We start from the raw sequence: 12450 nt of genomic DNA, 5'->3' as shown, positions 1-12450 counted from the left end.
CTTTTTTTTGCCTTTTTCTGTCAACAAAAAATTTCCGACAATTCTTATTGCGTTTTAATTGAGCTGTATATATATGTATGTTGGTATTGTGCTTTAAATTGTGTACATGCAGAATAAAGCCCCAAACAAGCTCTCTGCTATGTTCTCTGGAACTCAAGATAAATGCCCTGCTTGCCACAAAACTGTGTATCCTTTGGAGAAGGTTAGATTATAATTCTCAACTACACCAACACACCGTGCGTCTGTATCTCGTATGAAATTATTCTTGGCTCAAAAATTCGCAAACAGGTGATAATGGAGGGCGAATCGTTCCACAAATCATGCTTCAAGTGTGCTCATGGGGGCTGCCCACTAACACACTCCTCCTACGCTGCTCTGGATGGGATCCTCTACTGCAAGGTCCATTTCCAGCAGCTCTTCATGGAGAAAGGAAACTACCAGCATGTGCTTGAGGCTGCCACAAACAGAAAGAGTGCTGTGGAAACGCCCGAACCTGAGTCCGACCAAGCAGAGGAGAAGGCAGACGACGACCAGGAAAAAACAGAGGAAGAGGAGGCTAAGCCAGATTCCGAGCTAGAATCTGACAAGTCACAAGAGCAGTCTTAAAGTGTTCATAAAAAAAAAAAACAGTCGTATTTCAGGTTTTTGTTTTAAGTTTACATCAAAGTTGTTCCCCTAATTAAGTTAATTTCTTTTCTTATGTATTCAGTTTCTTGACGAGTTTTAATATTGTTTTATTTTTTTTAAATTAATTCTTGTAATTTCAATGATCACACTTTTGTGTGGAGTTGGTCATAGCGCTCAAGAAGTTGTATACCTTTATTCATAATGATGAAAAGCTTTTTTGTACAATTTGTTGTTCCTCTTCACCTCTATTGTAAGTAAAACAAAAAGTATACAACACAACTGTAATTAATTACACAATTCCAGTGGTTGACCAGACTACAAATGAAGCACATGCTCTTACATATAACTTTTACTAGTTCAATTGATGACATATGAATGATTCTATGTCAGGTGATGATATATATTAATTTAAAACTGGTGAGCCGCAACTTTTCTTGCAACCAAAAACCTCTCTTATTTATTTATTTGTGAATATATATATATATATATATCAATCGTTTTCATCCAATTCGCGTGCGTTTTCATATTTTTAAATAATATTTAGATATATGGGTTTTGGGTTAAGCCTAAAAGCAAGAAATGTAGATTGTAGAATAAAAAAGAAGAACAATCTTTGGTTGCTTGGAATATACTTTTGGAAGGCAAAGAAGTGGATGCTATTGTCTCAAAATCTACTCCTCTATTCTATTCACAATATTTCATATCATTGTCTTATTTTCAAAATAATAATAATAATAATAACGAAAACAGAAATAGAAGATATTCTACTATTTCTCTAAAATTCAAAATTCACTTTCTTGGATCGAATTCTTTTCTGTTGTCTAATATCTAAATGTACTTTTTAATTTTGTACATTTCATGTATCTTAATTATATTTCTTTTTATTTATACATTGATGTGGCTTGCGACTCAATCGATATTTTATTGTGTGAACATTTAACATGATTTGTCTTAAAAAGATGTCTCGCTAAGTAAATGCTTGAAATATTTGATTTGACTTAGGATTTGAATGGTGCCTCGTATTGTCTACTCACATTGGTTGCAGAGATTTGAGTAACTCACCAAGGTCTCCTCTCCTAGTGAGTCGTCTTTTTAAGATAAAATTATAAGATTTTTATAAAATTAGAATAAATAATACCTCCCAGGATGATCATGAACTGATTCACAAATATATATACTTGATATGATATTTCACGTCAAATAACAAATTTACTTGCCGTAACGTTGGGGAAAAATGTTATAATAGGTAATTGTTGAAGGGCGTATGATTAATTTGTTCCGAAACAAGGGAGTCTTTACATGAATTGGAAAGGCCAAAATATAAATGAAAAAGGTTGGCAAAAACGAACAATTTCACGGGCTCCACGCATTTTTTGAATTTATTTATCCATCCGCCAATTGCAAATATTTCTTTAAATAAAAATTTCTATTCCTTAATTTTCACATCCACCTTCCAAACGGAGGAACCAGAGAAGGCGGACGGCAAAATAAACTGTACTGAAACAAATTCCGTTATCTATTCCGTCACTTTCTCCTCTCGCCCCCTCCCTTAAAGTTTCCGCCTCCATTTCTTCCTCAGCTCCGCGCTTCAAATTCCGCTCTCTACCTCTCTTCATCGGTCAGTTTGCTCTCCATTCTCACACACATACACACACTCAATCGCAGTTGAGTGTTCTCTATTGTGCTTCTTTCGCAATTTGTGGACTATCTGAAGATCGATATATGTTGTTTCTAGTCATTTCGGAATTGAGTAGTTGTGGAAAACATGCGTTGATTCGACTATTTGTGTTCAATTTGGTGTTTTTTGGTGTTAATTTGTTCGTCAACTGTTCGATATGAAGTCGAAGAGAGAGTAGTCAGTAGTGCGAAATGGAAATTTATGATTGACCGCGATGATTGTGATATTAGCCAGCTGAAATGCGATTTGTTTGACACCGTATGGACATGATATTTTTATGCATGTGCCGTGGTGTGTAGAAAATGACGTGCCGATTTGTTTAAATACGTAGATGCAAATATAACTACTTACTTGGATGAAGTGCGAGCTGAGAGGCGAATCAACACATGCTTTTATTTGCGTTCTAATGCACTTAGAGAGATACCTGAAAATTGACGAGTCATTCATGCATTTATGTTTTTAATTGTGGTATGAGAATATTTGGATATGAATTGACGTGTGTTAGTGTTACTGAATGTATAGAAGGTACTCAGCTAGATGCATTTTTGAAAGTAGTTGAAAGATTTTGACAGCAGTAGAGTAAGAAACTGTTGCAGTTAGAGATGCGTTTGTTTATTTGTTCTTTTTTTTTTTTTTCTTCTTTCACTAAATTATTCATTATAGTTTGTTTGAAGCTTTTGGTTCTCTTAGTTGTTTTCTTCCTCTTTCAGGTTGAGATGAAGTGTTGAGTTTCAGAATCTAAGTGTAGAACTTGTTGATGAATATTTGTGCTCTCTCACATAGGACTAATGGATATTGCTTGTAGTCTATCTCGGTCAAATGCCTTTCATGGAGGTGAAGTTACTGGTTGCAAGGCACTGGAAAGATTGAACTCGGTGACGAGTTTGAAACATAGACATTTACACTGCAAACTTTTTGGAGATTTAAGAACTTTTTCAAATGCAAAATCACCAGATAAATTCAAGAAAAACATTTCATATAGCTTGCGTTCTGCCCGTCTGAGAAGTCGCAATGAAGGCAATTTCCGGCCGTGGTGTTACAGCTCTAATGGTTCCTCCTTTTATGACTCTGGCAATAATCTCAAAATTTCGAAGCAGGTAGGTCTTCCACGGTGTCAGGGAAATGAGTCAGTAGCTTATATAAGTGGAAATGGCAGAGATGTGGAAGCCATCGAGACTGGTGGCAAGGAGGTTAACCTTGAATCTAATTCATCGGAGGAAAGATCAGGGGAGGAAGGAGGAGATGAGGTTCCTAGTTTAGAGGAGTTGAGGGAGTCGCTGCAGAAGGCATTGAAAGATTTGGAAGTTGCAAGGCTAAACAGTACAATGTTTGAGGAAAAGGCTCAGAAGATATCAGAAGCTGCTATAGCATTAAAAGATGATGCTACTAATGCTTGGGACAATGTAAATAATGCTCTTGGTGATATCCAAGAGATTGTAAATGAAGAGGCTATTGCCATAGAAGGTGTTCAGAAAGCAACAATGGCCCTTTCTTTGGCTGAGGCAAGACTCCAAGTGGCTCTTGATTCACTGAAAGTTTCGAAAGAAAAGAATGGGTCTCAGAAAGCTTGTGACGCAAGTGATCTTGAGTATGAAAGTGGCGGAGAAGAGTCAAGTGAAGAGGAAGCACTATTGGCTGCTCAGCAGGAGATAGAAGAATGTCAAGATTGTTTAGCAAATTGTGAGGCTGAGCTCAGAAGGGTGCAAAGCAGAAAAGAAGAATTGCAAAAGGAATTGGAGAGGTTGAATGTAGTTGCAGAGCAAGCACAAATTAATGCTTCTAAAGCAGAGGAAGATGTGGCAAACATAATGCTTCTAGCAGAGAAAGCTGTAGCTTACGAACTTGAAGCTGCGCAGCGTGCTGATGATGCTGAGATTGCATTACAGAGGGCAGAAAAGAACCTTGCTGTTTTGATCGATAATTTAGATTCTGCAGTCGAGGGAACTGTTGCTGAAGAGGTGTCTCAAGGAAGTTCTGCAGATGGTGTTGTTGAGGAACACCAGAAATTGGCGGCTGAGGTTGCTGAGTTACCTGAACCTTTGTGGGATACAAATATGGAGGAACCAAGTTTGTCGGATGAGAGTGACAAGGAGAATGGAAAGTTAACTGTGGAGTTATTGAAGGAGACTGAAGTAGATGCAGAGAAGTTAAAAACTTTTCAAAGTAAGATACAGGAAATGCAGAAGGAATCAACAAGGGACAGTTCATCTTTTACTTCTCCCAAAACATTAGTGAAGAAATCATCTCGGTTCTTTTCTGCTTCTTTCTTCTCCTTCACTGCAGATGGGGAAGAGTTCACACCAGCTTCAGTTTTTCATGGTCTTCTGGAGTCTGCCAGAAATCAATTGCCGAAGCTGGTCTTGGGTTCGCTACTTGTAGGAGCAGGGTATGTTACATTTGATGTTTTCTGTGCCTTTCGGGCCAAAAAGAAAAAAATAAGTTTCACTTATATACATACTTTGAATTTTGTCAACAATGTTAAATGCTTCATCCAAATTGCAAACTCTGCCTCTATGTATTTACATATGTGTACGATGCTGATCCTTCAACAGAGTTGCCTTTTATGTCAAACGCCGTGAAAGGATTGGTCAGCTATTTCAACAGCCGGACATCATCACCACTAGTTTTGACGAAGTATCAACTACGGCAAAACCTTTGGTCAGACAAATAAGAAAACTTCCTGCTAAAATGAAGAAACTAATGGAGATTCTTCCTCATCAAGAGGCATGACTTAACTTCATTTTTCACTACTCTAATTTAGATAAAACACTTGTTAGTCTGTTGTGCCTTAAGATGGTATGTGTAGATTTGTTAATCAAACCGTTTATCGTCCTTTTTCTTTTTTCAGATAACCGAGGAGGAAGCTTCCCTCTTTGATATGTTGTGGTTACTACTTGCAAGTGTCATATTTGTGCCTACTTTCCAAAAGATTCCTGGAGGTAAGTGGTCTAGGATGTGTTTCCCCAACAAGCAATGCAGGTTTAGCTAGAAAAGGGAAAGGGTTTGCAGGCTGACAAATAGTACGATCTTAACATAGTCAATTGATTGCATCACGTGCAAAACCATTTTGCTTTTTACTACAATTGCCTTGGTTTTCACTTGATCATGTTCACTAGCATGCATAAAAAACAGATGATCATATTTCAGCAGTCCGTTTATGTTAATTCTGGTCCTGATGCACTTTTTTGGCAATACACTATTTACATTTGTGTCAGATTGTCTTTTTTTCGCTCTGAATTTTGTATATCATGATAAAAGTTATTGAGCAATCTTCTCTCTGCTGCAATTGTAGGCAGTCCCGTTCTCGGATATTTGGCTGCTGGGATCTTAATTGGACCTTATGGTCTCTCAATTATTCGCAATGTACACGCAACTAAGGCAATTGCTGAATTTGGGGTTGTCTTCTTGCTATTCAATATCGGCCTTGAGGTAGGACCTATAAAATTGTAAATATGGACTTTTGCTAGAGCATTGGATTTCCACCTTGCAGGAGTATTGACAGGTGACCTGTGACTTATTGCTTTATGGCAGCTCTCTGTTGAACGACTAAGTTCCATGAAGAAATATGTTTTTGGATTGGGCTCTGCTCAGGTGACTAAAAACTACACAAACTTGTTATGCTGAAGTTGAAGTATTATCCTGATCATGATATTAGCACATGGGTTCCTTGTTGAAGTTGCATGATGAAATGCAGGTCTTGGTGACAGCTGTGGTTGTTGGCTTGCTTGCTCGCTATGCTGCTGGGATAGCTGGGCCTGCTGCAATTGTCATAGGGAACGGCCTTGCACTATCTTCAACTGCTGTTGTCCTCCAGGTAGATGTCATCGAATTCTTTTTGTTGATACTTTTGCTAAGTAGTAATTTATTCTTCGTATTGTTTTTTCATATAAATTTTTTATCTTTGGTTTTGTTTATTATAATTTACTTTTTTTTTACTTACCAACAATTCTTTAAGAGAAACTATTTTAGCTCCATGGAGGCATTAATATGATATCTCTGCGGTATCTACAGGTACTGCAGGAGCGTGGTGAGAGCACATCACGTCACGGGCGAGCTACATTTTCCGTATTACTCTTCCAGGTACCTGTGGACTTGGATAGTGTATATGTTTATGTCTCTCTCTGTGTTTCTATTTCGGGATGTCCAGATTATTTCTCAATTTGAGATGACTTCCTGTTTTACACTTCATTTATGAAATTTCTATGTTCACTACAGGATTTGGCGGTGGTGGTTTTGCTTATACTAATACCCCTTATTTCACCTAGTTCGTCCAAAGGAGGGGTAAAAATTTTATTCTGTATTTACTTTTAACTTGACTGATAAAAATAATATGCATCACATGATAGCCTATGTGTGCACTTCGAAGTGGGTTTCTAACATGCTAATGGTTAAGCAAGTGGATATTAATCAGCTTTCTTGTATAGTATTCTATCACTGTTTAACTAAGAAAGATTTGTTATTGCTGCAGTGGTTGGTATAACCAATATTTCCATGGTTTTCAGGTGGGTTTCCAGGCCATTGCCGAAGCTCTTGGATTGGCTGCTGTGAAGGCAGTTGTTGCTATCTCAGCCATAATTGCAGGAGGACGCTTGGTGAGTGTTCTGATTCTTTAACGCATTGCTGGATGTCCTCTGCTCCAGGTGGTGGAACTAGTATCTTTTTAGCAATTATCTTTTATTAGTATTTGTGCTATCTGGTGGTCAATTAAACACAATTTGATGTACTCTGGTGGCATACTTTTGCTCCACAGTATGCAATAGCTATCCTGTTTCAAATGAATGACATCATTTTCCCTTGTGCAGCTGCTTCGCCCAATTTATAAGCAAATTGCTGAGAATCAAAATGCAGAAATATTTTCTGCTAATACTCTTCTCGTTATCTTAGGGACTAGTCTTCTAACTGCCAGGGTAAGAGAACAAATCTTATGTAGTTATTCTTTGTTATTTGCACATCTTGGTTGTAGTAGTTCTATTGTATTGCCACAATAATATTAATAATGTTCTCATTTTCTGAAAACAGGCTGGCCTTTCCATGGCTTTAGGAGCATTTTTGGCTGGCTTGCTTCTAGCGGAAACCGAATTCTCATTACAGGTTGAATCTGATATTGCTCCATACCGTGGCCTTCTGTTGGGTCTCTTCTTCATGACGGTATGCTCATAATCCGGTGGCTTTGAAGTCCTTTATTCTTTGATTAAACTTTCAAAGACCATTGTCTTTTGTGTCCTGAGATCTTAATAGTTATTACGTTTAAGTGACACTCTTGCTTTGTGCACTTAGCCTCAGAACTCTCGGATTGACTGATGCATTTGATTGCATTTTCAGTGAAAATGCTTCTATTTTGTCCCAGATCAATTTTGGTTGTACATTTGCTGCTGTTTCCCTATTCTTTATCACTCACAGAAAGTATTGTTTGTCACAGGTTGGAATGTCCATTGATCCAAAACTTCTAGCTTCAAACTTCCCAGTTATTACAGGAACATTAGGGCTTCTAATTGCTGGAAAAACGATCTTGGTTGCTCTTGTTGGTAGACTTTTTGGTGTTTCCGTGGTTTCAGCTATAAGAGTTGGTCTTCTACTTGCACCGGGTGGAGAATTTGCTTTTGTAGCTTTTGGTGAAGCTGTTAACCAGGTATATTGAATAAATTATACCTATGGCATCATTATACTGCTTACCTCTGTTTATTCCAGTTAAAGCTTTAAGTTTGCATCTGAGATTCAGAGTGACCTTTAGGAATTTAAAACCTTTATTTACCTCAGAGGAACATTGAGAAGAGCAATGCTTGCTGGTTGAGAATGACTTTGCATTTCATATGATACTCCACTGTAGAACCATATCTAAACTGCTTTGAAGCTAGAACCATTTTAGGCCGAGTGCATGTGTCTTCTTCCGTCTCTTTTACTGCATTGGATGACAGAACATGGAAGTTCATTGCCCTCTATCCTTTTACTTTGTCAAACTGAAGTAATCCTTTTTTCTTGAACAACAAAGTTTCAGTAAGATACTTATTTTCCATGTCAAGTAATAGGACACAACTACCAAATTGGTTGAGATGTGAGAAGTGCAGAACATTATTTTTGGGAAAAAATTGTTCCAAGATGTGGTCTTCTTTGCAGGGTATAATGTCCTCGCAATTGTCATCGCTACTCTTTCTTGTGGTCGGAATTTCGATGGCTCTCACTCCATGGCTAGCTGCTGGAGGACAACTGATAGCATCTCGGTTTGAGCTGCACGATGTTCGAAGTCTATTACCTGTTGAAAGTGAGGTGAATTGTCAAAGCCTTTTAGTTACTATAAACTCATGCAGATAATGTGTTATCATGACCATTCTAGTTACAGTGTTCTTGTCTCAGCTCATGTGTAGACTTCTTTGTAGAAGCTCCTTGTAAATTTCTGCTCAATGATTTTGCCCCACAGTTTGGCCTTTCATAGAAAAAGAACAACCTTTTGTATTCCTCCTGTTTCTTCTGTCTTTTCACTTCTTGATTTAGCAGATTTGTCTTCTTAACAGGGATCATATCTTCTTAAATGGCTTTTTCTTTGTAATTAAGTTACCACTAATCTTGTGGCTGCTATTTTGTCAAGTCACCACTCTAATTATATATTCTGTGAATGCATTTGGTATCCCTGCGGCCCTGCCCTATACTTTATGTGCTGTACACTATTGTTGTATTTCTCTGAAATTAACTCTGTACAGCGAATGGTTGTACAACCTGATATTCTATTTGCAAAGCAGTTAGAACTGCTGTTTGGTGAATGGTTATAAGAATGAGGAACATCATTTCGATCACACTTAGGGAGGTCTCTACGCTATCTTATCGTGATTTCAAATAGAAAAACTGCCCAAGTTAGTGTTTGGTTCTCTTCTGTGTTTATCCTACATCTACAGTATGTTGAGTTACTTGGTTTTTTTCACATAGTTAAGCTGATGAAGAAATCCCTCTTCAGGTGGTCCTTTTGTATTTTAAAGTCAGATATCTTTCTCAAGCATTCCTGTATAAATGTAGTAATTCCTTTTTCTTGGATTTCTTCAGACGGATGATTTGCAAGATCATATAATTATATGTGGTTTTGGACGTGTTGGCCAGGTAAATACAACCTTCAGTTAAAAACTTATGTAAGGCATTGATACCATTGAAATCATTTTCGCCCTAATCTATGAATCTACATGCCTTTTGCTGTTGTCTCGTGTATCTGATTTCTTTTGAATCTTACAGATCATTGCCCAGCTTCTCTCTGAACGACTGATACCATTTGTTGCACTTGATGTCAGGAGGTAGAACTATTTCTTATATTGCACTATCTATACAGTTACTTGATGCCATGGCGATCTATTTTGAAGAAAATAGGGTTAGAAGCAGTATTGTCTGGACAATCTTGGCCTTTGCATAGCATAATAACCTAGATGTTTTATCAACTACGCTTTATTCTTGGAAAAACATGCCTCATACCTTTGGACCGCCAATGGGTGTGTCAAAACAGAAGCTTCCCATAGATTATAATTAGTTTGATAGTGCAGCCATGCCAAAACCAACTGTGGAAATGACCTTCCAAGAAACCATGAAAGAGGATTCACATGCTAATTGGTATATGCTGATGTTGAGGAGTAATAATGTTCTACCCTTTGTCGTGGTAAATTTGTCATTTGTCTTTGAAGTGCATCCAATACTTTGTTTTTAACAAGTAGAGGATTCTTTGCTTTGTTTTCCTCAAGTACTTTCAAATCCAATATTTGACGTATATGTTACTTAAGTTCAAAGAAGACTAGTGTTGTTTCTGAAAAAGCACCCCTCAACTTGGATGAGTAGGCTTCTTTCTTTTTTTCCCCCCAATGTATATTTATCTTTAAGTTCATAATTCCAGTGATCGAGTTGCAATTGGACGGGCACTTGACCTTCCTGTGTACTTTGGTGATGCTGGTAGTCGAGAGGTAACTGAAACAATCAAGATCTCGTTATGGTTTATTAGAATTCAAAGGCATTTTGGTAATTGCTTTGTTTGTCTGCTTGTCAGGTCCTCCATAAAGTTGGTGCTGAAAGAGCATGTGCAGCAGCAATAACTTTAGATAGTCCTGGAGCTAATTACAGAACAGTTTGGGCTTTGAGCAAGTATTTTCCCAATGTCAAAACATTTGTTCGCGCTCATGATGTTGATCATGGCCTCAATTTAGAGAAAGCTGGGGCAACAGCGGTATTTTTCTGACACTACTTCCCCACCAACATATCTTCTCTAGTTGTTTTATAACTGAAGTAGTCCATACTTTTAGTTATGGAGTTTGAATATGGAATCATTATTCTTGTAAATTTACATGTGCAAGTAACTTAATCCAAGTTGTATAAATATTATGACAGGTTGTCCCTGAGACTTTGGAGCCCAGTTTGCAATTAGCAGCTGCTGTCCTTGCACAAGTAAGTAGATTGACTGTTCCACTATAGAGTCGAATTCACGCTTAGGTTAAATAATGTTGAACTTTTCAATACATTCATTGGTTAAGTTATTATTTCAACAAGGTTTTCTGTTGGGATAAAATTTTGGTCGATTTATTGATTCGATGCTGACCTCATTTCCAGCAATCTGAAATAACAATTACTTGGGTATTAAAATATATAAGTCCTTTATTTATCTTAAATTAGGAACATATATCCTCTATCAACTATTTTAGTTTTTTGATGAACTCTTTCTTTCGCCCTCTGGTCACCTTTCAATGGCATTATCTTACGTATCTTAGCTTTTTCTCTAGTCTCTAAGTTTGAATGACCACAAGGAATTTAGTAGTGAAGTGTGTGCCAGTGTTCTACTTCAAATCTGGTTGTTCTTCATATGCCAACCAGTGAAATTCTAAGCCTCCTCAATTATCTTCTAATATTAGCATGTTATGATTGCCGCTGGAAGATTTTCTTGTGCATGGAGGTTTAAACTGAATGCAAGTTGCCAGATAAAATAATCTGCACTCAGCGAAATAGAGTTTAATATGTTCGTGTTTGTCATATGTTGGGTAGAGGTAGCTAAATCTGATCAAATGACCTGTGGTTCCCAAAAAACTCTGATGTCAAGCTACCCAAGTGAAAGAGAGGAAAACAATCATGCTAATGGATGTGACAAAATGAAAGAAAAAAATCCTGATCACCATTTAAGACCCAGCAGCAGCCTATCGCTATTTCTAATACTTAACATTATTGATAATGACACCTTTTACAGGCTAAATTGCCCATGTCAGAGATAGCAGCTACAATTAATGAGTTCAGATCCCGCCACCTCTCCGAGCTTACCGAGGTATGCAAATTTTTAAGTATTGGTGTAATTCAGCGGAAACTTTAAGGTCTCATCTCCTCCATCTATTTTATACTTAGAAGAATAATAGAGGAGTCCTGCAGCTCCTGCTTAACATGATCTGTTTTCCCTGTGCAGCTTTGTGAAACCAGTGGAAGCTCCCTTGGTTATGGGTTTTCTCGAATGATGACTAAACCTAAGTCTCAGCCTTCGGACCCTTCAGATGACAGCCAATTGTCCGAGGGACCACTGGCAATCTGACTCTTCACCCACCATAGAAACAAAGAGTAGGAAGGAGGGGTTTTGTAATTTTCCCCTTGAAATGGGAGAAAAAGATGAAGATTGTATAGCATTTTTACCCCATTGGTAAAAGAATTGTACAGAAATACAGCAGCTGCAGGACACTGAAAAGGGTCATGGAAGAATGACGAGTATTGCATTCTTTTGTTCAATAAGTTTTTGTGGTAGAACCCTTTCCATATGTCTAACGGGGACTCTGTTTTACTTTTCTTTAAGAATCAGGTAGTTGAGATTTTGAAAAGCTGTTGCATTTGCTGAATTTATTTTTGCGCACTTGCATGTGCAGTAATTCTCTCAACAACTGAAGAGAAATCTTGTCAATACTCGTCGCCAAACATTATAAACGAGATAGTCAAAAGGTAATATAGTATTCTGTCCTTTCATGTGAATGTGGTTTTAATTTGATTAGGTTTGTGTTTATTACCGACGAGTTTGAGATTAGGAACAAAATTAATTTTAGTCTAAATATTAGCATACGTATTTGCCATTTTCCAGAATCAAATTTTATATTTGTTGATTCTGATCCAATCAAATATAGCACATCGGGTTGGATCTCTTGCGGACGAAGAACAATGTT

The 12450-nt window shown here is 37.5% G+C and overlaps 2 protein-coding genes across 2 annotated transcripts in view; both read left to right on the top strand.

Moving 5' to 3' along the window:
• The window catches only part of LOC105172240 (LIM domain-containing protein PLIM2c), a 1485-nt gene extending 633 nt beyond the window's left edge, over positions 1-852 (top strand). Inside the window, exons 4-5 of the mRNA XM_011093615.2 lie at positions 113-202; positions 289-852. Coding sequence (XP_011091917.1) covers positions 113-202; positions 289-606 — 408 coding nt within the window. The 3' untranslated portion in view covers positions 607-852. The remainder of the gene's footprint in view (positions 1-112; positions 203-288) is intronic.
• On the top strand, positions 2066-12251 carry LOC105172235 (K(+) efflux antiporter 2, chloroplastic). The gene is made up of 21 exons (XM_011093609.2): positions 2066-2245; positions 3016-4691; positions 4858-5029; positions 5154-5244; positions 5598-5734; positions 5837-5896; positions 6000-6119; positions 6317-6385; positions 6521-6586; positions 6808-6897; positions 7108-7212; positions 7325-7453; positions 7725-7934; positions 8420-8569; positions 9338-9391; positions 9521-9579; positions 10167-10233; positions 10317-10493; positions 10655-10711; positions 11502-11576; positions 11712-12251. Exons 2-21 carry the CDS (start codon positions 3094-3096, stop codon positions 11832-11834), a joined length of 3609 nt encoding a protein of 1202 aa, XP_011091911.1. The 5' UTR covers positions 2066-2245; positions 3016-3093; the 3' UTR covers positions 11835-12251.

The sequence above is a fragment of the Sesamum indicum genome, linkage group LG1 (assembly GCF_000512975.1).
Source record: "Sesamum indicum cultivar Zhongzhi No. 13 linkage group LG1, S_indicum_v1.0, whole genome shotgun sequence".
NCBI classification, from domain to species: Eukaryota; Viridiplantae; Streptophyta; class Magnoliopsida; order Lamiales; family Pedaliaceae; genus Sesamum; species Sesamum indicum.
The sequence above is the reverse complement of the archived record's forward strand: the minus strand, read 5'-3'. Positions and strand labels throughout refer to the sequence as shown.